Genomic DNA, 24,602 nt, shown 5'->3' on the forward strand with positions numbered 1-24,602 from the left:
GCTCTTGTGTGAACATCCAAGGGGAATTGAAAGAGCCAACTTGAAACCCAAAACTCAAAAGGTGAATTTGCAAAAAATCCCATCTACTGACAGTTGAGCTATCCTCTTTCATCCAGAGTTAGGCATAATCTCAATGCATCCTCTTAAATCCTTCCTTTTTATAAAAAAATCTCTTTTTTTGTTTTTTTCTATTAACCTTAATAATATGCCGTTCTTCCTGTGATGTTGATAATGTCTTTCCCTCAGATTCAAAAAGTCTGCATTCAGACAACAGTCTGAAAAATCTCATGCCTGAATATGGATTTGATGGTATTAACATTTCCATACAGTATATTCTCAGTATTACTGTGCATTTTAGACCAATCTGGGCATGCTAACAATTCTATCACGAAGGCCCCCTTGAGTGGCAAAATTAAGCCATGTGCTAGCTATAGTTCAGGTAATCCATCAAGGGGTAGTTGCTTTGTACAGGTGGAATGCACAATTGTTTCTCCATTGAAGGGGGCCTCATGTGTGTACAGTGAATTAACACTAGCCCGAATTCATCTATTCTCCCAGTTGAACATCGAAGTATTTGCTCTTTTTAAAATTATGTCCTCATACGCAAATGATTGATCGGGAAGGGGGGGGGGTCCCTCTCTCTCAAAGGCAGGTCTGTACATGTTTGCAAATACATCATGAGATGAATAGTTATACTAACCAAACGATGCACTGCGTACGTGCATAGCCACTCAACCACGCACACACTGTGAGACCTGAAGCAATTATTTATTTACTTTGTTGTCTTGGTGAATAATGAGTGATATGGCTCCCTGGTTACATGGATTGTACCGGTACATGCTTAGTTTAAGGGTTCAACATTTATTAATGTCTGGTGCACATGTACCATTGTACAATGTACATACATGTACATGTAGGTCAGTGAATGGTAATACCAAAAAATTGTGTTGTAATAAAAGGCAAGATTTTCAATTCAAACCTCCCTAATGATTTGTTAACAGATAAACACTGTCAATTCCATATGTAATGTTACATTTGTATGTACAAGGAACGAGTACCAAATGAGTGAAATGAATAATTATGTACACATTGACTTTCAAACGTTATCTGTACAAATGTGCACATGATGGTTGTAATGCTGGAGGTCATGCTCCGGTCACATTGAAGTCAACTAAGTTGAATGCTCTCTCATGGCATCACTGTCTTCCCACATTAGCCTTTCACAGCGAAAGATGAAATATTTCACTCTACAATAACTGTGACGTTCCCCTGAAGGATCACATAGCAAACCAAACTAATCTTCCATCAACAGTCTAATGTTCTTGATCATTCCCTGGGTGAAGCATGACTTGCTCTTATCAACTGGAAGGTCACATTGGTGATGAAAGGAAAGAGAAAAGTACAGAGACACTAATGTGAGTGGTTAAGTGCAGACTCAGTGATAGGGTAGCAGTAATGGGTTTGCAATTCTGTGGGGAAGCTTTTCTGCTGATTTCTTGCAGAGTCAAGATGATGTCGAGTGACTACATGTATGTAACGCATTCAAAATGTGAAAACAGACTTTACAGCATGTATTCACTGTTTTGTTGTAGTCTTTGTGTTGCTGGTGATAAAGTGACTGCCTATTGCATTGTAAATTGCAATTCCATTGCACTCTTATCACCAACATTGGCTGATTAGTTGTAGTTATTTTGCTGTGGTTGGACAGTGCCATAAGGGGAGATTGCAAAGTTGAACAGACAGTACATTTTGTAACTCCAGGTTCACATGGAGGTTATATAAGGTTTTACAGGGCATCTCATGTTCAGTTTTGCATTTTTCCCTAACTGGGGTCCCATTTGTAGGAGGGTATTTGGGCCTTACATTCTGGAGGGGGCACACAATGAGTTTCACTACAGTTTCAAACACCTCCCAATTCTGGGTGGGGGCACAGTCCTCGAGCAGAAAGGGGGGGGGGCTCTTGCCCCCCATGTAGTTCCCAGGCCTACTTTTACGCCTGACATCCCATTATCAATGCCCCACTCGCTTGGTGTGATAAGATCAAGAAGATTGGGAATTTATTAGAAAAGAAAAGTGTTGTGTTCCCAGGGGTATGATGAAATCCTCAATATTAGCCGATTACAAAGCTTCCCAGACCATCCTATTACTCTTACAAAATGTCATTGGAGGCACGCAACCCTGGGCACCCCCCCCCCCCTCCCCTTACCAATGTTCACCAGTGACGTCCACTCACGCTGATATTGCTCAGGTTGGGTTTTTCTAGACCCTGGGCAGTCCAGGGGCCTACCAACCATCTGATTGCAATTTAACAGACAGCGCTTTGTACTTCACTTGATTAGCAAAGCTTCAGCTCTTTAATATCGGGACCCATTACCCTTGAATAGTGGCTAATTCTACCGCATTGGCGTAATCTGCCCGTGGGACTGACGTCATTCCGTGACGCAGTCTGCTTCAGTTTAGCTAACCTACTTTTAGGGAGAATTCTTGTAACCTTGGTTTTTAAGAGTGATTACTTGAGAGTGCCTAGAGAGCTCATCACAACAGTTTGGACAGGGGCTCATTAAAAAACAAACCATTGATGAGCTGGAGTGACTTAAGTTGGTAAGAATATGAAAACAATTACAAATCTTGGCAACTTGCTGTCTATAAAGTGAAAGCTTGCAAAGAATGCCTGAAAATAAATTTGAAGAATGCAGAGATGAAATGAACAGACTGAAAAGATGAAAACAATTGACTGAAACTGGAGCAGACTTTGCTAAGCTGAAACATATTTCATGACATTCTTATACCGGTACTTACAGAATATACACATGTATGTCTCCGTGAAATGAATACAGACTGTAAAATGTGCTGAGGTTTAGCAGGGCCTTAAAATTGTATTTGAGCAGTCTCCCCTGTGAGTATTGTGATATCAGGTTGTACCAGTACATGTACCGGTAGTTTCAGTCATTTTTTTTAGAGAGTTTTTAACCTACAATGTGTACATACCGGTATGTATGCATTTGGGATACTGCGTTTCTGTTTCGCCACTTTTTGACCTGGGATTGTTCAGTACCATCCAAGTATGTACACACAATACATCATAGCCATTGTTAATTATTGAAGCGAGTAGACATTCATTTTGATGAAATTGGAGTCATGCTGCACTTTTTAAGGTCTTGGTCGATGCAAGTGGTAATGCCCTCATGGCTGTGGTAATGCCCTCATTAATTGTTCATTTAACACATTAGCTTTATGATTTAACATGGGTGAATGCATCATTTGTGTGCATTTTGCAGCCTATTACTCAGTTAATCAACACACCTACCTGCATGTAAAGGCTTTTTACATAGAGGGTTATTCTCACAATATTAAAGTGATTGAAATTGTATGAAGTCTTTCTGTTCAGTGCATTTTAATTGAGCTGAAGGCAACACCTCATATCTGTTCATATTGTTTTATGTTATGTGTTGTAGAGGTGACCTTTATCCTTGGTACTTCTTTGGGCTGTGTAGCTCAGGAGTGCTTGTGAGGTGCTTGCGAGGTGCTTGCGAAGTCTTTGCAAGGTGCTGTCAAGGTGCTTGCAAGGTGCTTGCTAGGTGCTTGCTAGATGCTTGCAATATGCTTGTGAAGTGCTTGTGAAGTGCTTGCGAGCTGCTTGGGAGGTGCTTGCAATATTCTTGCGAAGTGCTTGGGAGGTGCTTGTTTGGTGCTTGCAAGGTGCTTGTTACCGGTATGTGCTTGCGAGGTGCTTGTTAGGTGCTTGCGAGGTGCTTGTTAGGTGCTTGCTAGGTGCTTGCTAGGTACTTGTTAGGTGTTTGCGAGGTCTTTATAAGGTGCTTGCAAGGTGCTGCCTGGATGAAGTCTTCACTTGGGTTGACACTGTCTCTATTCAAAACCTTTGTCTTAACACGTTCATAATTTACAATGTACAGATATATTTTGTGTGTGCATGATTACTGAAAATTGTAAGAACTCCCCCTCCTGAAAAGCCCTATGTTCTATTGATGGCCAAGCATAGATTAAGATTACCGGTATTTGTTGCTAAGCACTGTAGTACCTGGAGTATAAGACAACTATTGAAATGCCTTTAATTTAAGAGAAACAAATACAATACAAGATTTGCTCCTGCTCCTCTGTCCCAAAGATTGTGTCCCTGTTATTGTTCAAAAAAATAACAAAATCCTAAAATTCTAAAGGTCACTTGTCAGTCTTGCTTTCTTTAAACAAACAGACTAAGACTAATTCATTTGTGTTCTGAGAATTCATCCAGCTACTCAGCAGCGATTTGTGTCTTACAATAAATTAGCCATGGGAGTGTTTGGTTAAGGCTGTGGTTTGACGTCATTGGAGGTATTGGGGGTCCTAGATGGATCTATGGGTTTATGATTGAACGTGGCCCTACACCAGGGATGAGATGATAAATGGACTGACCTGGGAATCTGGGTGGAGTGGAGGTCTTGTCAGGTGGAATTACTGGATGGATCATTAGTCTAACCTTCATCATTGGAGGGGGGAGGGTGAGATAGGGAGGGGGTAAGATGAAGCTAAGCTAATGTGAAGGCTGTGTGGTATACGGAGGACCATTAGAAGACACTTGGTGGCAGCATGCTGGTATTTCTATCCGCTTCATGCATCAGGGCTTTGTTGAGGGCTTTAATGGCTCTGTCTGTAAGAGCTTTAGACCATGTCACCTATGACATCATGCTGACAGGCAACAGACAGACAAAACAAACATCCCAGCATCTTTCTTATTTTATCTTTCTCTCAAGCAGTGAACATCAAGACACTCAAGAGATACACAAAAAAAGGAACAGTTTGGTGCAAAAGTCAAATCATCCAATTAATGTTATTGTTTGTTTCTTTTGTTTTTGTTAGTGATTTGGTCATTTTCAGTTCTCTTTTATGTCTTTATTATTTTATCATTTGAGAAAAGTGCAGTCAAGCCTGAATATTTTCACTGACAACCTTTAAATCGGACCTGTACAAAATAACGAATCACTAATCTGAGTCGGTGGCATCGTTCTGTGGTTTTGGAAAATGTGACCTCATTAATAAAATAAAATAAGACGTACCATAGTAGTCTGGCAAATGTTTAATATCAGCAACAACAGTGATCAATCTTTAGACCATAAAAATCCAGGTACCCGGTGCCGGTACATGCACTTTTGAACCAAACACAGACCATTGCATGATGCTTGTCCGGCTGGGAATTTGATCTCAGTTGAGTAGGCAATGAAAGATTCTGACCTTAGCGTGAACTTGAAGACAGGGAGCTTGGGCTGTGATGACTGATGAGGACATTTGGGATGTTAGAAAGTAATCTGTGATTGATGAGGTCTGTTTGTCTGTCTCTCTGCATGTCTGCCCTGGGCCTTTCACTAAGAGCAGATGTGTTATGGTGAATGGTGAATGTTAGTGTTAATGATTGGCCTATCACAAACCAAATGATCAAAATTTCAGTGGATGAAGAGAGTTCCATAAATGCAGGCGTAGATTGGTGATTGATATCATACAACAAATTATATATTATAACATGTACAAATGAAGCCATTCTCCAAAACCAGGGCCAAGTTCAGGCAAGGACCATTAGTGGACTAGTGGTTGATTTGTGACATACATGTAATCAGCCTGCGCACTAATAGCAACGTGCGAACGTCTCTAGTCAAATGCTGGCAAAATGTCATCGCAAAACATCTGGATCCTAGCTCCCTGCTGTACGTTATGAATGCACCCGGCTATCGGTTACCAGCAGTGTGACCAGCCGAGTAGGCTGGTTCCAAATAGTTGACTGGCGTAGTCAACCACCGTCGACTAGACAGAGTTCGGGCTAACTTTAGTCGAACTATGGTTAACCAATGGTCAACAATACTGTTAGTTCTTGCGTGAACTTGCCCCAGGCTATAAACCAATCCGGGCACGCCATTAATTCTATCACAATGGCCCACTTCAATGGCGAAAGCATTGTGAAAGCTCTTGCTCAAGTAATCCGTCATAGGGCAGTAGCTTTGCACAATAGCGTAAGCCATACCTTTGTACATCGAAGGGGGCCTCGTGTGAACAATGTACATTTGTACGTATGTGTGCACAATCATTCCAAATTTGATTATCATTTGGGCGATTCCATGGTAACTCGCGTTATATTCACAGAAGGATCGTCCTATCAAGTGCTGCTATTCTATAAAGTCTAAGCGTTTTGGGTGGATTTTTCTCACAGAAGATCCCTTGACATTATTAAGTGACTAAATGACAAAAAAGGCTAACAAAACAAAGTCATGTTGGTTTGGCAATAAGGCTTTTATCAGTAACTCACATTACACAAAAAGGATACGGCAAAAGTGTATATACCTTGCTTTTGAAAGTTTCCTCAAACTGCACTGATGGACAAATCTTTTTAGTGCCCTACATCATTAGGGTGTACAATGTAAGTCATTCTGCCATTACAATCATTAAAACATAATCAATCATAAAATCTCAAGGGGATATGTTTCGGTAACTCATGTTACAGTTTGTCCACCGACCTTTGGTGCACGTTAAAACTATAAGAAACTGATCAACAAAAAAACTCTTTTGGCACGAAATATGAACCGTTTTGTTTTCCTTAATAACAAAAACTCATAACAATACACTTGCATTTTGCATGTACATGTAACAACAAGGTATCAAAATGACTGCCTAAAATCCATAATTTTAGCCAATATACAAGTTTTATTAACAAAAAAATACATGAAACCATATTCCATCTTACTGCCACATCACTCAAAGTTCTTCTAGTGCTCTTTAGTTTAATTTGATACCACATTTGAGATTGTGATGGTTGTCCTGTTGAGGATTTCATAAATTTTTCACTTTCAGGCGTGTTCACTTTCCCATGCCCACTTTCCCACACACTTTCCCACACATGAATGTGTTGTTAAAGATGTGCACATAACAGACAGTACATGTATGTGTGTACATGTCAGTTTGGTATTACATTATACAAGAGCAAGTGGAACACAGAATAATGTACATGTAGTGCATCTGTGTCCCATATGCCACAAGGCTGAAAATCGAGTGGTATGTTGGACGCAGACGAACTACATTATTCCATGTTCCACAAGCACGAGTGGAACAACGAATTTATCTTCAAGCAAACTTGACGCAGAGTTATAAATGGATTGCGCACTGTGCGCTGTAAAATGTACATTGTACAGTGGTTTCCTATCACAAGTGTGTGCAGCAAGAATGGCGCGCATCTTAGAATAGTGCAATACGGGGAGGGAGGTATGGACCAGCTTCATGGGATAATGTAGCATGGTTTGTTGCCATAGATCAACCAATCAGCGTCGTGGATTCAAGCATTCTTGAAGATAATTACACACATCAGGTGTCATGGCTGTTACAAATACATCAATTTTATCTAAACAAATTTACTTGACTCAAGTTTGATCCTTATTGCATGACTCTCCTAGAAATAATATCAAATTTAGAAAAAAAGTGGTCGATGTTTTCTTGTAGAAAAATATCTTCGTTGAGAATATCATTTCAGAGCCTTGTAACGCCTATTTCATCCTGGCATGCCTGCTATCTAAATATGGTGACAGTCTCCCACAAAATGAGGATAAAGCTTCCAAAATCATGATTTACAAATTTTTGTCTTATTGGAGAGAGTACAAAAAGAGCTTTCAAATGGTATGTGAAAGTAATTGTTTCACTTTACTGCAGGTCTTACAAATCCTAGAGAAATAGGGCAGGTTTTAGGAATTCAGTTGAGAGAATTTTGTATTAGGGTTCAATTTACCTACAGACGTGCCCAGGTGACTTGATCCTCATTTTGTCAAAGCACACACACTGATATCCGATAATGCCACCCTGCCATAGGGTTTCAGGGTGTGAGGAGGTTTGTAGTGCTGGCTCATGCTTGATGGAAATGCGTGGGCGTCTAGCGAGTGGGTGTATTGACGCTGTCTGAGGGAGAAAGGGAAGAAAGGCAAATAGGAGACAGAGAGGGGAAAATAGAAGGGTTGGGATTTTATTGAAACCTGTCTGGCTGTTTCATCTCAAGATTACACACGTACCGGTAGGTATGGCGATACAAGTACATGTATGGCTTTGCAGGTTTGATATTTGACAGCAACTGATCTGTAGTTTTGATAGTAGGTATTTTTGGGATGGGTTGCCGATGGAATATAGAACGAGTGTGTTCAACATGAAGAGGTATTGGTGCGTTTGACTAGATGGCTGAAGATGGGCATGTGTAAGTACTGCATTCTATGTACTGTGTGCTATGGTTGTAGCCTAGGCTCTCAATGCACTGTGGTTGTACGCTGCATGTGGAGGAGACCATGGGATATATATTGCTTACATGTAGTTATCTTTAGATGGTAACTGGCAGTACTTGTACATATGTAGATATAAATTGTTATGCTACACTTGTACATAGCATATATGTAACAGTAGACATACAGTATACATGTACATGTAAAAAATGTACTCTATGTTTCTCCGTCATTTCATTTAATATCTGGATGTATTGACTGGCACATTCACCACTGAAATCAGGATGACTAGTGATTTTTCATAATGGATACTTGGCCTGCTATAATAATGTAACAATATGCCTGCCATTGTCATATGTAAAGAGTTTGTGACGTGTTGAATGAATGTTTAAGTTTATTTCATATAATTGAAAATGCAATGAAAATACTCAAATAAAAGCACTGGATCGATACAAATCTGTGTATTGTTGTTTTTCTTTGTGTCCTGTTAAAGAAAAGCTACATGTATACATGTATTGTACAGATATTGTGTCAAATACTAGCATGTACATGAAGTTTGTGGCTCCATTTTCTAAAGTCAGGTTTTATTTTTAAAATAAAGTCCATTAATATTTTTCACAACACTGTTTTTTTTAAACTAACCATGAAACCACAACTATACAAAAATGTTCAAACATAATGCTAACACCTGCCTTGATGAAATTACCAAACGGTAATAAAATTGCTACTTTCTAAGTGCCCAGGTACCAGTTAAAGACAAATATCAAGTAAACCTTGATACAGAGAGCCTCAGTCATTCCTTTTATCAGGCATCCCACTTAACTTTTCCTTTTTTCTCACTTCACCCTCATGCCATTCCAAAAAATAAAACCTAAAAAATGTGTATACATAAAGTCCTGTTCAGTTTGGATTTTTCTCTCTTTTTTCTTTCTTGGGGGGGGGGGGTACTTTCTTGTAGCATGCCTTTTTTGGAAGTGGATTGATAAAATGGTCTTCCATATTCCACAATAGCTTAGCACTAAAGGTTCCAGCTTAGAATATAATGCTGCTTTATGGAATTAAAATGTTGTCACTGTTCTGTACCTCTCCACCATTAACTTTGTTTTAAACAATTAAAACCCTTGACAACAATTCTCCCTCCCTGGCTAGTAAATTCAACAGAGCCATTTCTGCAGTGTAGTTTAGTGTTTCCTGCCTACATTGTGTATAAAGCAGAATTGACTGGCTGTGACTGTCTATGTAACTTGATTCAGCCTCCCCTTGACTTTAGGAGATTGATAAGCCAGCTGAACCTGTACCAGTTACTTGCTTTTGTCTGTTGATGGAATTTGACCAGTCACAGTGCCTACAAGAAATATTATCTGACTGTCTGTTAATAGCCCATTTACATGTACATAGTTATGGGAGGGGAAGTGGATGGAATATCTGACTGTCTGTGGCTGATTAAACAGTAGGAGGGTTATTAAGTTCCTGGAGTATCATCATTATCTGTCATCTTGAAATTATTGTGTCATTTTCTCCTAGAAGCATTCTATAAACTTGTGTCTAACCTCTTGATGGTTAAAACCATTTCAGATGGGCGTTCTAGAGTCACGCCATGTTATTCCTAACATGAAAATGAAGTTTGACATTTGAAACAATGAGGAGCAACTGCAAATGAATGATCAACTGTGGCAGTCATTCAGAATGACTCTGAGTCTAGTCAATGGACAATTAATACATAAAGTCACCCGTCTGAACTCTTATTTGGGTCAACCTGAGTTGCTTCTTACTTGAACCAGTTTCACTTTCCTGCGGGTTACACAATCAGTTAGCGACACCCAAGATTGTCTCATTCCGTCTCCTGTGACTGTAGCTTTTTTGTTCATGTCTTTTCTCTTTTTGTCATTGTAGAAGCTTCAGCTGGTTCGTAAGGTGGCCCTTCGACTTCTTCAAGTCCTGGGATTCTTACGACAGGAAAATGTCATTCATGCTGACCTCAAGCCTGAGAATATACTGTGCCGAACAGGTAAGTTGCTCTATACTTTGTAACACGTTTCTTGTAACGATGATGATTGTTCCCATAGGGAAAGCATATATTAATCAACACCAGTGTTTAAATAACCAACTCACAATGTAACCAATTTCAATAACTTTAGCTTCATCTACTACATGCACACTCCATCAAAGTCACAAAGAAAAGTGGTTGTTCCCCCCCCCCTTACTTTTAGAGAAAACGTTTCTGGTTGTTGACTGCCATTTTTCTGTGAGTTTGTTGCCCCTTCAACCTTTTTGAACTACATGTAAAAGGTTTTTCCTTAAATAGTCTTCAATTGACAGCCAGTATTGCTGTCCATTTGATTGAAGTGTCTGCCTTATATAGTTTAAGTCACTTGTTGACATCCAAATCTGAGAAATACTTACCACACATATTCAAGTGTTTGCCATTGTTCTAAATCCCCCCACAAATCCTAGATCCCTGTGCTAAGTGACTTGTATTTTTAGCTGACCTAGGAATGGGAAGCAAAATCTGTTTGAAAAGGGAATTCATGAAGTGAAAGATCAGACAAAAGTATATATTCAGTAAGTAGCGGATTTGGTCCTAAAGCATTATGTGAAGCAGGGTTAGTGATGGATTTTGGCTGAATTGGTCCAGTACTTAGTAAAAGACACTAGGGAGTTAGGGTTAAAGGGAATGGACATCATTGGCTTTTGCTGTAATTTTCAGAAATGAACTATTTGAGGGGTTAGTATAATAGATCAAATATTGTTACACTGACATGTTTGAAGTTTTGTGTTCGAAAATGCTGGAAAAACCAAGGAAAACACAAATGTTCAAGTAGTCTGGTTCCCTGACTCCACTAAAGATGAAACGGCGGAAAATTGTAAGGGAACCAGTCTAGCTGGCCTGTACCCGTTCATGAACATACCAATAGTAAACAGAATGTAGACTGAAAAACAAATGGTAAATTTGGAGCAATAGTTGAAAAATAGTTAGGTTTTTCCAATGGTGGTTGGCCGACCACCGTTGGAAATTTATACAAAAATACAACTTTTCTTGAAAATGACTTCACACCAGGTGCCATAATTTTACAGGATGCTTTAGACTGGCATTTACCAACATCCTAGTAAGGTATTTCGTAAAAATTTGGTAGTTTTGTTTTGCGATGTTTGCAAATGTTGTATATTCCCTTTAAAATCTAGTACATGTACAATGTATCTGGTAAAAAGGAGAAGAAAGGAGCTGGTTTGATACATGTACACACAGTACATGTATGTACTTACACTATACCTCTTTGTTAATTACATTGTACTTGAACTGGGGCATATGGTGGCTGAAAGTACCGGTAGCTAATAATATATGCATTCACATCTCAGTTTGTTCATATAGAGCATGTGATTGGTGCAAAGTCTGTAAGGGAGACTTGTATCCAATCACAATGCCTCTGCTGTAGTATTAGTATACAGTAACTGTTAAAGAGTGTTGCCCCTCACTGATGTAATTTCAGCAAGTACACTAGCAGTGCTTTCTGGGTGCTTGTAAGACAAAACTGCACAAGTGCACTCTTCATTAGGGCCAGACACGCATGCATGATATTAAAGTTTATGAATATTTATAAGTGAAAATTAGATGTCACTCTTAAGGCAAGATGGAGTACATGTACATGTCGTTCCTTCTGACCTTTTTCCTCAAGGCAGTGTAGCAGTCTCTAAAGGCATACTGTCACCAGACTTAAAACATAGCAAGTTACACATACTTAAGGATTTGGTTTCGCAAACAGATTACTGAGTGAGCTTTAAAGTTGCCATTCATTCGAACAATGAATAAAAAAGGACTTGGCATGTTATATGCTGCTTACAGTATTTGTTGTTTTTGTGACTCGCAGGTACAGTTTGACGAGAAAAGCAAAACAAAACAAACTTATAAGTTAAACAAATCAAGTCTCAACACATGTAGCAATTTTTTTTTACATAAAGGCTTACATGGATACATTGATTACCCTGAATTGTGCTGCACAAACATGCAATAAAAAAGGCAATGACAGACATCTTGCAAGTTTGACGTCCTCCAAAGTTTTCACAAGTTTGTATGTTACTGGGTAATTAAAAGTCAGGTTGGGGTACTGCACTTGTTTATGCCTGTCAGCACTACATGTAGGGGTGTTCTACCTCCATGGTGCGAGGAACTGCACGTAGTCCCTAGAGTTAGAGATATTACAATACAATGGAGTTATTAGCAGATTGTCATCTCATTAGTAGAGTGTGAAGTCAAGGGTGACCATCATATAAACATTAGAATTGTCTATGTCTCTGTCTTGATCAAATGACAGATGACAAATAGACCTAATACACTGCAGGTGTCTCAGAGGGCGTTCTTTGTTTGTAATTTTGTAATTTAGTAACATGAATGCACAAAAGGTTTCATCATGCCTATCCAGGCGATACAAAGCCATTGTCCTCTAACTCAACCTTAAGGTCTATTGTGAAAGACAATTCCAAACTTTTCAACTTTTGAATAATTCACGGTAGACAAGTAAGAGTGACATACTGAATTAGACAGGCTAAATTGAGCGCATTGACACTACATGAGATTGGTTTATTACACGTCTTTGTGTGGATTGCTTGAACGTGGACCTCTCTCACAAAGAGAGGACCTAGGGGGACTACTACATTTCTGAAAGCATTGCCATTGAATGTCATGCACTTGTGCCAAGATGCTACAAATTTGTGACAATTCAGATGAAGATCAATCCTGTGTATACATGTACAGCATTTATGAGCTTGAATGCTGTGCATGCACACAGTGTGTCACACACACAAAGCTCTCATGAATGATTCAAGGCATGCATGTAGGAACTTTTGCAATTACCCGGAAACGTATTGGACGCGTTCGTTTAGATCACCCGGGTCAACATGGGTTAGCCCTGTGCCGTTTAGTTAGCTCTGATGTCATTCTTGGGGGTCACTCTGGTCAGCCACCACAGACCCTGCTTGTGGAGCAGAGCCAGTGGTGGAAATTATGTCACACGCATGCATTGTTCATTCCAAGAAACACACAAATATGGCGGCCGGACAGCAGAAATCTCAAGTGGACTTAAAAAGTAACATTATTTGAAGTCAATAATGAAAGGTTTGCGGAAACACCATGTGGGATTAATTTCTCAACTAAGAGAATGGTTCTGAAAAGAACCAGAGGTATAAACTCGACGTTCCGGTCAGTATGCTCTGACCGTCTTCAGGAGAATGAGCTTGAATGCTGTGCATGCACACAGTGTGTCACACACACAAAGCTCTCCTGAAGATGGTCAGAGCATACTGACCGGAACGTCGAGTTTATACCTCTGGTTCTTTTCAGAACCATTCTCTTAGTTGAGAAATTATTCCCACATGGTGTTTCCGCAAACCTTTCATTATTTATTATCTCCACCATGCAAAGCCTCAAATCTTAATTATTTGAAGTCTGAAGGTAATCATTTATTGAGTTCATTGCGACTTTTGAGGCTATAGACCTAATTCCAACCCAACTTTTTTGAGTTTTGTAATTGACTGAAAAATCAATCCGAAAAGGGCATTTTTGTCAGTGGCTATGGCCATGACGGCCGTTGCTGTTGACGTTACGTGAGGGTCGTGATGGCCCGTGGGTGAGCGTTGGATTAGCCCGGCTGTTGTGGCTAACCTGTCTGCCTTTACCCGATTCGATCCAGGTGAGCTAAACGAACGCACAAAAAGTATGTCCACTGTGCTGAAACTTCAACAAGTTAGTTGTTATGCTCCCTTCTTAAGATTTTGAGTAATTTTGTTGCTTCAAATGAAAAAAAATGCACAAAATGCAAATAATCCTTAGACATGTACATGTACACGTACCTTTAAGAAGCGCCCTCTATTGTCCATCCATTGACTTCTTATTGTGTTGACAATTAACTACCGCATCTACAATTATACTCCGCTGTTATGCAGCTTGCTGCCTTTCTCAGCTGTTCATATGTTGCTGCATTTTGCCAAGTAACAGTACTGTGTACAAACAGGATTGGAGGGGGTTTGTAGCTCACATGATTACATTCCAGATAATATATTACATAGTAATTCCATCACTTATTGATAATAATGTGAGTTGGTCCTTTAGGTGATTGGAATGGAGCATCACATAGAAAAGGCCATTTAAAAAAAAAGATCAGCAACTTGCTTCAACCCATTTATCCCTGTACCCCCGCCCCCCACCCCTTGCCCAACCCCACATCACCCTGCCTGATTCTCCATGCAATGTAGTACTGGCCAAAGCCACCTGAGTACTGTTTTGATGAATTTCAGCATCAGGGAATAAATACAATGTTATGCAACGTAGTACTGGTACATGTGCTAATGGGTTCATCTTAACAGTTAGTCTATCAATGGCAAATTCAAGACATTTTCCCCTTCAACCGAAATTTGACTTGAACCTGTACATAATAAAATAAATGCACTGGTAATCCGGCCAATGTATTGTCTGTCAGTCTTTAGTAGTCCCCAGTCCAAACTAATTCAGACCAGCTTACCTGTAGGCTAAAAGAGTTCTAATCTTCTTTAAGATCACTTTGATTGACTGTTCCTTGAGTCTGTCAAGTCTTGTCCACTATCTGTTTGTCCTGAAGACATCTTCTGTCTTACCTCTTACCTAAAGACACCTAACGACACAGCCTGACCTGCAACCATCTAGGGAGTAAGCTGTACTTTTCTTGCCAGCGGCTATTTTTAAAGTCACTGCACTTTTTCTTCCCTTTAAAGGACATCCTGAGTTGCGCCAATAATAATCTGAACGCTTTTTCAAATTGCATTTCACAATTACCAATAAATCTTGACTCTTTGTGTTGCTCAACGGTTGGGCAACAAACCAGATCTGATGAGCAAGTCTGTCCGTAATTGCTGAAAACATTTGAAATTGGCCCATTAATGTCGGGCAAGAAGAGACAAAAACACAAACCCACTATAGTGTCTCTGTACTTTCAAGATGTTTAGCCTGCGTACTTTGGAGGTCATTGTACTTTTTGATGACTGTCTGATTTGAGCATCTATGCCTAGTCTAAGTGCAGGCCCCCCTCAGCGGATGTCAGATGATCAGTTACCGACCCTTCTTATTCTTGTCGATGGAACATGTCCTTCAGTGTTTTGCAATTTTAATAAGCACTTAAAGGCTCAACCAAGTTGAAGGAAGAATCTTTGATTTATTTATCTTTCGTGAATCAAGTTTATCAGCTTGGTTTGCACTTGACTTACCTGATAACCTCTCATCATCCATTCCCAATATTTTTGCCGTTCTGTGGTAGAAAACTAAGTCGACCTTTGGACAGATGATGGAAAGTATGAAGACAAAGTCTATAGGCTTCTAGATGTTCTCATTGATAATCATCGCGTGCTCTGTTCGATCCTTAAAGGCATTTGTCCTGACTTGATATATTCACTCCAAATGCCAAATACACAAGTTCTTGGATTTTTTTTTATTGCAGCAGACAATTATTTCACCTGTTCCTAGATATGTGCATTCTATAATGTTTTTATTATTTTATATCTCGTAATTAGTGAATTCTTCAAATGTTGCTCTACCACACAAGCATGAAAAAAGCCTGTGCAGAGAAGACAGTGAAGAAATGTGCCCTTCGTGTCAGCCAGTGGGCATTAAGTGCTCTTGTTGGTGAACTGAGCCAACTACATGTACATACATGTAGTGCAACTGACAGAGACTTTTGTGAAGTAACATGTAGCATGCAAAACAGTACCGGTATAAAAAACATAACCCCAAAAAATATCAGTCAATTATACCATAACAAATGTATAGTTATGGCCTGATTTGTCGGTAGGTCTAATTAGAAATGTTGTGATAACATTTGACAGATATGCAAGTGATCTTGACAATGTGTTCTAAAATTTAATATGCCAAGCATATTAACACCAATCCTCCAGAGGGTGTGTGAAAACTCATATTAAAAGTGGAGGATTCGGGACTGTTGGGGTAACTCTTTGGAGGGGAGGAGGGACATCAGTGATTCTGGTGGACATTTTAGTGGGGTAGTAATTAGGCAAAGCTTGTGAGATACTACTCTTATTTCTGGGCCGGGGGTGGGGGGGGGGGGGGGGGGGGGGGGGATAGGGGTCCTCAAATCAGCCGCAGGTGCACTTTTACTTGCAATTGATATTTTAGTTTTATACTCAAAATGTGTATTTGTGCGCTCTCTTTGGAAAAGAATTCTTTGGTTACGCGGGGATAGTTCAACAGGAAATATTTAGCAGATGCTTTACATGCACTACTTTATAGCCTATTTATTAGTTGCCACATCGCACGTCGCGGTATTGTTATTCTGGTCTGCACTGTTGAACATGTAGTGGGGGGGGGGGGGGGTTGCACGTCCTGGTCTAGTCTCCACATGATCTGTCCAAAAGATTAGGAAGGCAATGTAGTGATAGTGCTGTTAGGGTCCACTTTATGGTGTACGGTAGGCCTAAAGGTCCACTTTGTGGTAAAAACGACAACCGCCCCCCTTCCAGGCTGGCTACGGGCATATATTTTGATGTACTTTGATGGGTCTCATACGACACTTGTACGCGATAGGGAATACAGATAGTATCTAAATACAGAGGTGTCAGGAAGTAACTCATGCATGCAATATCTCATCTCTGCAAAGCGCTTGCAAGTTGCCTCAAGGTCGAATCTGAAGGACGACACACCCAAGTTTAATTTCCCCAATGGTACAAGCTGTGATCCATGCTGCACGCTGATTGTTGCCATGTCTAATCACCAATATTGATGTTTGGCAATAGCTTGTGTCTCTAATTCTGGTGACTCCTGCTTGAACAAGTGCATTTTTTTAGGGAGTGTGATCAAACAGTAAGAAATGTGAGAAAAAGCCATAGGCAGCTTCAGTTGCATGTGTTTTTATTACTTGATGAGACTTGTCTTAGCATTAATGCAGTAAAGTGTTCAGTTAGGCCACCTGCATCCTGCTGAACAAGGCAAGGCTAGGAAAGATGTTCTCTCAAGAGAGCTCACATTTTTTTTCAATTGATTCAGAACATGTAGGCCCTATCTGATGGCCAGATCATGGAGCTTCACACAACTCCATGGCCAGATTTAGCCCAGTCATTGACATAATGGGTAATCTTATATGATAGCACTGCCTGCATGGTTAAAACATTTTTTTACTCACTGTGTATAGGCCAGCCGTCTAGGCCACAACCTGTAGAAATCTGACAAGGTGTAATTGCATTGAGTTAGTGAGGAGTCAGCACAAGTATGAAACAACCACTGAGTACTATCATGTAACATGTACCGGTAGTATTCAAGATAGCCAAGATACATGTAAGGCTGTACATTTTCACAAAATTGCTGCTTACAGTTCTTACAGTACCGGTATGTACAGGCAGGGCAGTTTTGGGCGATACTGGGATATAAAAATGGGTTAGCATTGCAAATTTCTACAATTAGTTGACGAGATGACAGTAGATGACATGGTCTGAAGGGCTTTCATACTACGGATTATTTTGGTCACTTGTATTCATTTGTGACTTTATGTGAGCATTCTTCCATTATTCAAATACCGGTACGTACATGTACATGTAACCTGAAAGATTTCCATGTGAATGTTCTGTATGGAAATACATACGTACCACAAACACAAAGAAGTACATACATGTACCTCGCTGCAATACATTGGAACTAAATTGACTTTGAGTCAAACGAATTAGTCATTGTCACATGATCACGTCCATGTCACATGATAATGTTTATGTCACATAGTCAAGTCTATGCCACATGATCATATGAGACGTTAGTCAAGCGGCCAACGACCCAGCATTTATCTAACATGACCAGAAGCCATGAACATCAGACCAAACATCCAGCTACATCTAACCTGAAGCAACTTGAATCTGAATGGAGCTGGTTAGGATGCTAACTCACAAGTAGGCATGATCAGGCATGCCTCCTTACACCTGTCACTATGGGCCAATTAAAGATTGAGTTTAGAGAGAGATGGTGGGAGCAAATGTTCTCAAGTTGCTGAACGTGCCTACCGGTAGGTTAGCAATGATTGTGCTTGCTGATTTACTTTCCTTACTATGCTCTTGTTCCAAGTAGCCTACATACATATGCAGCTGCTTGATGCGGCCAGGGTTTTGGGTTGGTGTCTGGGGGTTTCGCAACACATCCAAATTAGATTGTTGTACAATTATTACTGAATTGCATGATTGAAAGCATCTCCAAATTTTGAAACAAATTTTCAGGTAAATGTACATTTGACCTTGGCAGAGAAGTAGGTCGATTTTTACATCTATTTTTGTTGTTGTAGAAATTACTAATAGTGCATTGGAAATGCTATTTTTAATTGGTTACCAGGGTAACCACTTGTTGAAAGCCTTGCCTAAATTTCATGGCCTATACATGTACATGATTTTGAGTCACCTGATTTTAAAGCAAAAATGCAAATTGTGGATCAATATCAAACTTTTATTCCTCTCAGAAAGCATTTAAATCCAGCCTAGAAAAACCTTCAATGAATTGAATTGCTACATGTAGAATTCTAATGTGATTGGGACTAGAATTTGCAAGGATCATGACACTTCTTACTGTCTGTATTTACATGATATGTCCAAGTATTATAACAGAAACTGACATCTCCTAAAGGGTTTCCTCAAGAGTCATGCAATGTCAGTCAGTCATTGAGAGAGAATATGAGACTTTCCTGACATGACACCTAGTCAACTAGAGTAGAGTTTTGTGCTTCATTTTCTACGTTATTACTGAAAAAAAGTAACGATGATAGCTGGTATTCCTGAGTGAGCGACTAAAAATGTGCTTGACTGGTTTTGAACAAAAATGTACATTTAAAACCGGCTGGGTGCATGGTCTCCATTACCGGCAACCAGAACCCTAGCCGGTTTTACATACCGGTACCTTACATATTTTATACCAACCAAGCACATACATGTGTATTTATTCCCATTCAAAAATACCTTTCGGTTAAAAAGTCAAAACAAGGCGAAGAGGATAAATTTTTAACAAGTTTGTTCAACCATGTTACTTTAATTTTTTGCTAAAAACCCATCTAGCTACCCGGTACAAGTATGTTTAAGGTACATGTACCAATATGGAGACGGGTGTGCGCATTGCGCATTTTGCCTACTGCGCAGAACATAGCAGTAAAGGTGCGCACCGGTCATGTGAATTTAGGTCTTTATGAGTTACGGACTCATGTACATTGTATTATTGCGCATGCCCAAGTGAAGACAATTAGCACAGTGACTGGTCACGTGTGAGGGTTCAACCAATACAAGGGTAAAAGAGACCAGGGGCATAGGAGTCAAAGTTGTATGTGACACCAAAAAAAAGTGTTTAAAACTGGTAAGTATTTAATTAACCGTTTAAAACCACACACGTGACGGGCTCACAACCAATAGGAATGGGTAAACTGTCTTGAGGTATTTATGAATTTTGATGTAAACAGTATTGCACTCCAGTTGCGCTTTTTATAAGGTTACCCCTAGTAGAGTACAGAAGTTATATAATTCCAGTAAGACCAATTCCCGTCCTCTAGCGACTTGGTAAAAAATATACATCGATAGCTCAGCTATAGCTGTCCTTTCCTTGTTTGACATATGAACTAATTAAACCTGGTCTGACATCTTTCCAGTCTCTAAAGATTTCATTAGATATCATCTTCAGCTACTGAAGAGAACTACTCTTTGAGCTGTTAAAGTGAACTCAAGGATATCTATTCCACTAGGGAGGATCCAGCATTCTAGATTTAATGAGAGACGCCTGATTGAGGACTTTCTCATTTGCAATGTAGATCATTTATGTTTGGTGGTCATGCCGCTCACTGCTTGGTCAGTGAACTGCAAGGTGGGTCATACATGTATACTGACCTTTAAAAACTGACCAGATGGGCAGATGTGGATTCTCTGCATGTACGCCCTCAACGTTGACTAGGAGATCATTTGGCAGACGCTTGAACACCAGTTAATATACCAAGAAGACACTTGAGGCAAGCCGGATGATGTGTTCGTGCCGGATGACGGTGCACCCACAAAGGTTTTGCGGTATTCAGAACGGATGACGGATAAACATGCAGGGAACGAGGCCAGCAAATATCTGTCTGAGATTCACTCGCAGTGAGCGAGGCCGGAAATATGAGGGTGCTGCCCAAGGGTAATGGCTTGCTGAATATTTATAGTAAAACACGATCCCAAATATATTTTGCAATAGCTATGGTGCTGAGTATAAACAGGACTTGTGTCAATTCCCCGTACAGAAACCCAGCTGAACTTGCTGTAATATCATTGTGCTAAGTTCAATACAATTATTCCCACAATACAGACAACAAATGAGGATCTGTGAATAATAGTAAAAATTGGGTTTGAGAAGTTTTGTCATTATAGAAAACTTACGAAACTAAGGCCAGGCATGACGTCTTGTACCTTGTCCTCTCCTTCTATTTATGCAGTTTATCAACTTGCTTTGATGGGAAATCTTCCTGCTCAGTTCTGATGTTTGACAGTCTCCAATGATTCATTAACCTTTGCAGGAAATCAGAAGATTCGTTTATTATTTTTATCCGAGATTTGAAAGAAAGTCTAGTTTCTTAATGATGGGGAGGGTCTGATGAAGGACAGACTTGTTAGCAAGTAATTGGATCACGTTCTATGTAGTCGACTATGAGTTCAATAGACTTTAGCGGACAGTGAACCTAGACGTTTTCTGAAGGATACGGCATTGAAACTTATGCTTCAGCAAATAAAGTGATGGAAAGTTTGTCATGTAAATATTAGCGTACATGACTTGACAGAGACAAGATTTGAAAGAATAACTTACTGTACAAGAAGGTTTGTTGGTCATAACCCATAAGCACATGTACTACATTGTATTACATTGTGTTTAGTCCATGATGAAACCATAAACTCATGTGGTGCTGGGCGGTATGGGGTGTATCAGGAGTATATTATAGAAAAATTGGAGGTTGTTGCCGGACTCAGACAATGGATTTAAACTCTTGCTTTTAAGAAGCAAGAGTTGGTAAATAATGCAAATACGAATAATTGCTGTAGGTTCTACATTTGCAGAGCAATAAGCTGTGCATGGAGACATATGACAGATCCTGTTATGATGAGAGTTCTTGAGTTGAACTACCAAACAGCAGTGTGTTTGAAATGAATATTTGTCTTAGACCTTTGCTGCCTCTTGGGTACTTACCCTGCTGTCATCTATGACTCCAACCCTCACTTGGGAAATGAAATGATAACAAATCATCTTGAGTTCCTGTCTTGCATCGCTATTCAGCCTTGGATTGGTTTAAATGAAATGCTGTCTCACAGAAAGTTGAAAGTGGCAGCTTCAAAAGATCAGGGACTAAGAGAATGGGTGATGGTTAAATGCTTGCTGGCTTCATATATGATGTGGGGTGAGGAAGGAGCAATCTTGGGCAATCTTGGGTTGTAGTCTTTTAAGTTGGCATGTTGTTTATGGAATACATGTATGAATGTTTATGATGTGTGTGTTTCCATGATCTTGGTTACTAGAGATTTTTGGGTTGATGTCTTGCTAAGACATTGACTCACATGGCAGTGTCTGTGATGCATGTATCAGAAACGTATTCCAGTCACATTGGATGGTTTGCTGTGAGTGAAAAGTTCTCTGTTCAGTTCAATGTAGTACATGTACCTCCCATGCATTTATTCATCACCAGATGCTTTGTACAAAAGATAACACCATTCAAATGGTTTGTATTTAACTTTCATTACTGGTCAACATCCATGACAACATTAAAGTCTTTTTAACATGTTGATCATTACTGGACTTAACTCGCCAATCATTTATTCTTATGTTTTACTTCTCCATATATGCAAACAAATGGAAAGACACAACAGCTCAAATGTGGCATCACAATTTCATTGTCTCTCTGAACACACTAAAATGTGCAATAAAGAATCTAATAAACGAAATATTCACAGAGGTGTGTGAGCCAAACAAAGTGCAATAGAGCCTAGTTCCGATGTAACCTCATCGTAACCAATAATCCAGCGGAATTGATTGAATTCTAAGATCCTGCAATTAAAGAACTTCATCTCAAAAAACCCCTTTTATGAGACCCAGGGTTGTATTTCAATAGCATCAGGGAACACAACCGGACTTGAAACCGTGCCGCTAGAGACAATTTAACACCTGAGAGAACACGTCGTTGATTGCCCGGTAGTTAGCACGCTGCTTTCCACTATCCAGACCATTCCAGACGATTGAACCCTCTTTTCATACTGTTACGCCAAGCGGTGACACTTTGTTTTTAATAATCCTGCTGAGTTCTGTGAGGGTATTCACCCTACTAGTGCACTAGACAGACACGCTCATCACAGAAGCCAAAGGCTCTAGCAATCTGTGGGAAACTTTCTGACATGAAGGATGTATAGAATCAGGACTATGTACTCAAGTCATTTGATTAAGTCACCACCAGAAATGAGGGTTCTCTGTATTTGGAAATTCAATCTGTCTGGCCTAGTCTGCCGGAGGCAGAGGAGTTCAAGAAAATTACCTGTCCCGCTGCTCAGGTATTTTAGTTGCAATCTAAATCAAATGTTTAAACTGTTAACTTCCCACCGGACTGGGAATTGTTTCTTTCCTTAGAGGTTCCTTTTGTACTTTCAAAAAGTAAGAAGTTTATTGTATTGAAGTTATGGTGCACACAGTCTCAAGTGGTCAACAGTGACCTTTCTATTCATGTGCTTTACTTATGATTGATGCTCTGAGAGGTGTATGTGATGGAAGTGGGATGGCAAGGAGGCATTAACCCCTCCCCCCATTTTGTTGAAGGGGTGAATTTTGCCCTCTTGTTTCTTACAAACTGACAAGTGTACCTAATGATGCACAGATTACATTTTGCAACAGCACCCCGAACACCAACCCCCCCCCCCCCCACCACACTTTCAAAAAAATATAATAAACACTGTGAGGGGGATCACTTGATGTTTAAGAATAGTGTGACACTTTGTATTCCTGAATAGAAACAAGTATCTTAGGAAAATTAATATTTTCTAAACTACCTTTTAGAAGCACTTTTGCTTAGGAACATCTTTATTTTACTAAAATTAAAACCCAGTTCCAATTTACAAATGTATAATCCTTGGTGCAGAAGTGTACGAGACAATCACACTGGGATTTAATTTATATGGAAATAACCATTATTGTGGTCATAACATCGATAATTAAGTCTTAGTCTCCCCCCCCCCCTTCCTCCCCCCTCAAGCAAAAATAAAATCCAGATTATAAATTTAAAACTGAGTATGTTTTTTTTATTCACCGAATCACTCCTTTCCTCTACTCCAGATTTCAATTTTGTAAAAGCTGTTGAAATGCCACTGCTTTCTCTTTATATGGTTGAATTTGTGCCTTTTGAATTGAATCGATATTGATTTATTACAGACAGTGGATGTGGTATCTGTAAAAGTGCACATCTGCAAGAATTATAATTGAATAGGTGAAGCTGAATGGTTGAGATCAATAAGATTTAGGGCATCTAACCCTGGTGTGATTTAGAAGTCACAATGGAATTAAAACGCTTGGTTGGTTTTCAATAGTTGCGACCAAACGTTGAAAAGAAATAAAATGAATATTCTGTGTCAAGTAAACATGTGCACTTACTTGCACATGTACTGCCAAGCGGTCGTTGAACCCTTCAGTTCAATGTTTTGAACTGAAGAGATTTTATTTTATCAAAAATAGAAAACCGATATGAAAATATATGTCTAATTTTATAGCACTTGATAAGAGAGGTCTGGGGTTCGAAGCCAGTCAGTGAACCCTGTATTGTGTGTTATAAAGGAGGGGGGGGGGGTATTGCTTTGTGGATACACGAATGGCAAAATATGACATCATTGACTTCTCCCTGATGCAACATTCCACCACACAAGTCATAACATAAAGAGCTCAAGTCTAACCCAGTCTGTAAAACTCACTGATATTCCTCCAAAATAACAAAGTCAGAAAAGGTAAACAACCAAACAAAAATCTGGGAACAAAGATAGTCCATAAATACTCTCTACATTCATTGACAAGGTTCACTGGCCGTCGGACTGCAATCCAGACTCACTACAGTCAAGTAATTCATTCTTCCACATGAGCAACCACCATATCTTACATTTAGACATTATTCTTGACGAAGCATAGCAGACTGATTAGAGCATGCAGCACAGTGGATGTTGGATCAAACAGACTCCCTAGCTAATTTGATATTAGTTGAAGTTGATTGCACAAGTGTGTATCCAGGTGCCTTATCATGGTTTGTCTGGATAGGCAGGTTCACTATCCTCTCTCTGTCTGGGCATGGAGGTTGGGCTAGTCTTTGTTCAGTGTCTGCAAGTCACTTGTCACTC

The 24,602-nt window shown here is 39.7% G+C and overlaps 1 protein-coding gene across 1 annotated transcript in view; it reads left to right on the forward strand.

The window, feature by feature from the left end:
- The first annotated feature begins 5,918 nt into the window (after window positions 1–5,918).
- Window positions 5,919–24,602, forward strand: part of LOC119745208 — a 61,679-nt gene continuing 42,995 nt past the window's right edge. Inside the window, exons 1-2 of the mRNA XM_038221429.1 lie at window positions 5,919–5,963; window positions 10,131–10,245. Coding sequence (XP_038077357.1) covers window positions 5,919–5,963; window positions 10,131–10,245 — 160 coding nt within the window. The remainder of the gene's footprint in view (window positions 5,964–10,130; window positions 10,246–24,602) is intronic.

The sequence above is a fragment of the Patiria miniata genome, unplaced genomic scaffold, assembly GCF_015706575.1.
Source record: "Patiria miniata isolate m_02_andy unplaced genomic scaffold, ASM1570657v1 HiC_scaffold_7, whole genome shotgun sequence".
Lineage (NCBI taxonomy): Eukaryota > Metazoa > Echinodermata > Asteroidea > Valvatida > Asterinidae > Patiria > Patiria miniata.